Consider the following 2,297-nt stretch of genomic DNA (forward strand, 5'->3'; position numbering starts at 1 on the left):
GATTAGGGAATGGTATTATGTTAGGGATCCTTGTGGAGGAATGGGTGAGAATCGGGATGCCTCAAAGGTGTAAATTAGAAGAGGTGCTTTAGGTCTGATTTCACCCAGGAATGTGTGAGGGTCAAGTTCCAGCGGCCATTGGTCTGCAAGGGGGTTCATACCTGAGGCTCCTAGGTGGCTTTCAGCGAGTGGGATGGGAGAGAATGCAACATGAAAGGAAAGTGCTCACTATGGAAGTTTTATTCCCACACCACTCTCCACCCAGCAATGAATCAAGAGCACTTGCGGTGCACTATATCGGGACCTTGTTCCTCGTACTGCTCACGCTGGATCCAGCGGGACTGGAAGGCACACAGTGAGGCTAGAATGGATCCCCCAGTCCAGACTGAGAGGTTCCTATTGGGTTGGGCAGCCACAACCACATAGGCGTCTGGACTAAGACGCTGCAGCAGCTCAGCCTTGAAGCGACTTTCGAAGCCAGAGAAGAGAGAGGAGCCTCCACACAGCAGCACATTTTGTTCCATTTCGGCCTGCAGATCCTGCGGCACCGTGCAGAGGCTCTGTTCCACCATCCTGGGGAGGCCCAAAGATGAAGGTCCCGAGGTCTCCGGGGGATGGAATAGTAGTTCAGGACACTGGAAGAGCTCCTTCCCCACTGTGATCATCTGTCCATCTGGCAGCTTCAGGCACCGCCGCAATTTGTCATCAGGGCGCCCTTGCTCCTTCTGGAAATCTGAGGCCACATAGCAGTATTGATGCTTGATACTCTCCATTGTGTCCATGTCTTCCTTCTTCAGTGGCAAGCTAGATCTCAAGATTTTCTCTGCCAGGAAGGTAGTCAAGTAGTGGCCAGCCAGGTCAAGGCGCTGGATGCCACTGGGTAGGTTGTAGCCTTGGAAGACTGGCACTGTGTAGCTGACCCCGTGGCCAGTGTCTACCACCAGCCCATTAACGCGCCCATTGGCATAGACTGACAGCACGGATTGGGAGGCCACATATATGGCAGGGGAGTGCAGAGACTCGAAGGCTACTTCCACCAGCTTCTCGCGGTTGCTTGCAGGGTTGAAGGGCGGGTCCGTGAACAGCAGAGGATGGTCCTGGGTAGCAACTCGGAGGTCGTTCTCCAGGATGTGGCGCCAGATGATCTCAGCTGCTTCCCAGTTCACCACAATACCATTACGAACAGGTTGCATCAGGGTTAACTCCTGGCTAGCCTGGGCTGCCTCACCAATAAAAGTGTCCACCTTGGGCTGCCCCATTGTGATTTGTTTCTTGGGCTGGTAGCCCACGACACTGGCCACGATGTAGCTGGGCAGAGTCTGTCCTGCGAAGCCCATCTTACATGTGCCAGAACCCATGTCGATGACCACAGAGCTCATCTTTGTTGGCAGCTTGTTACCAACCACACCGCAGGGTTCTTGTAGCAGATTCTTGTGTACTGGGGTTGAGCGAGGGTTCAGGTCAAGCGGCCTGTGGGGTTCCATGCGCTTGGGACCATTTACATCCATCTTGCAAGTAGATTCGGTGAGGATGATTGACAAAGTTGACAACTTTACTCCGGGGTGCAGGAAAAAGAGGTCCAGCCAGGACTAGCATGAGCAGAATGAGAGAGGTGCCCCCTTGATATCTATGAGATCACTCAACCTGCCTTGGCTTCACAATGCAAGGACAGGGTGTGGTCAGAAGGGGTACAACCCTGCCTCCAGGTTCAGAGTTGACTAAGGCCACAAAGCCAAATATGGAGAGGTAAGTCTGGCCTCTGTCCAAGTCTTTGATTCTGCATCATCTCCCCCAAAATTAGTATCTATCACCCATCATAAACAGCCATGTGCCAATAGGAATCTGAAGGTGACAAACCAACTTGAGTTTCAGATTTTTTATCTCATATGCATATGTGGTCATAGTGTGCATTCATATGTGTATGCAGGTTCACCTGTGTATGGGTGTGTTTGGGGGGCAGGTGATCCATGTGTACTTATCTCCCTGTGTGGATGGGAGCCCAATATTGTTTGTTTTTATTATTCAATTTTTGGCATAGGCTCTGTCTTGGTTACTTTTTATTACTGTGAGAATATACCCTGACAAAGTTAAGTATAAGGAAAAGCATTCAATTTGGGGACTCAAGGTTCCACAGGGTTAGAGTCCATGACCATCATTTTAGGGAACATGCCAGCAGGCAGGCAAGCATGGTGCTATTGTTAGAGCTGTAGCTAAGAGCTTACATCTGATCCATTGGCACAAGGCAGAGAGAGCTAACAGGGAACTGTGTGGGCTTTTGAAACTTCAAAGCCCACCCT

The 2,297-nt window shown here is 50.9% G+C and overlaps 1 protein-coding gene across 1 annotated transcript; it reads right to left on the reverse strand.

Annotated features, from left to right (window-relative positions):
- Positions 1 to 272: 272 nt before the first annotated feature.
- On the reverse strand, positions 273 to 1,508 carry LOC121449096 (actin-like protein 9). Its single transcript, XM_041653306.1, has one exon. The coding sequence runs from the start codon at positions 1,506 to 1,508 to the stop codon at positions 273 to 275; it is 1,236 nt and encodes a 411-aa protein (XP_041509240.1).
- Positions 1,509 to 2,297: the final 789 nt, after the last annotated feature.

Source organism: Microtus oregoni, unplaced genomic scaffold (genome assembly GCF_018167655.1).
Source record: "Microtus oregoni isolate MIOR12 unplaced genomic scaffold, Mior012 000006F_ref0000085, whole genome shotgun sequence".
NCBI classification, from domain to species: Eukaryota; Metazoa; Chordata; class Mammalia; order Rodentia; family Cricetidae; genus Microtus; species Microtus oregoni.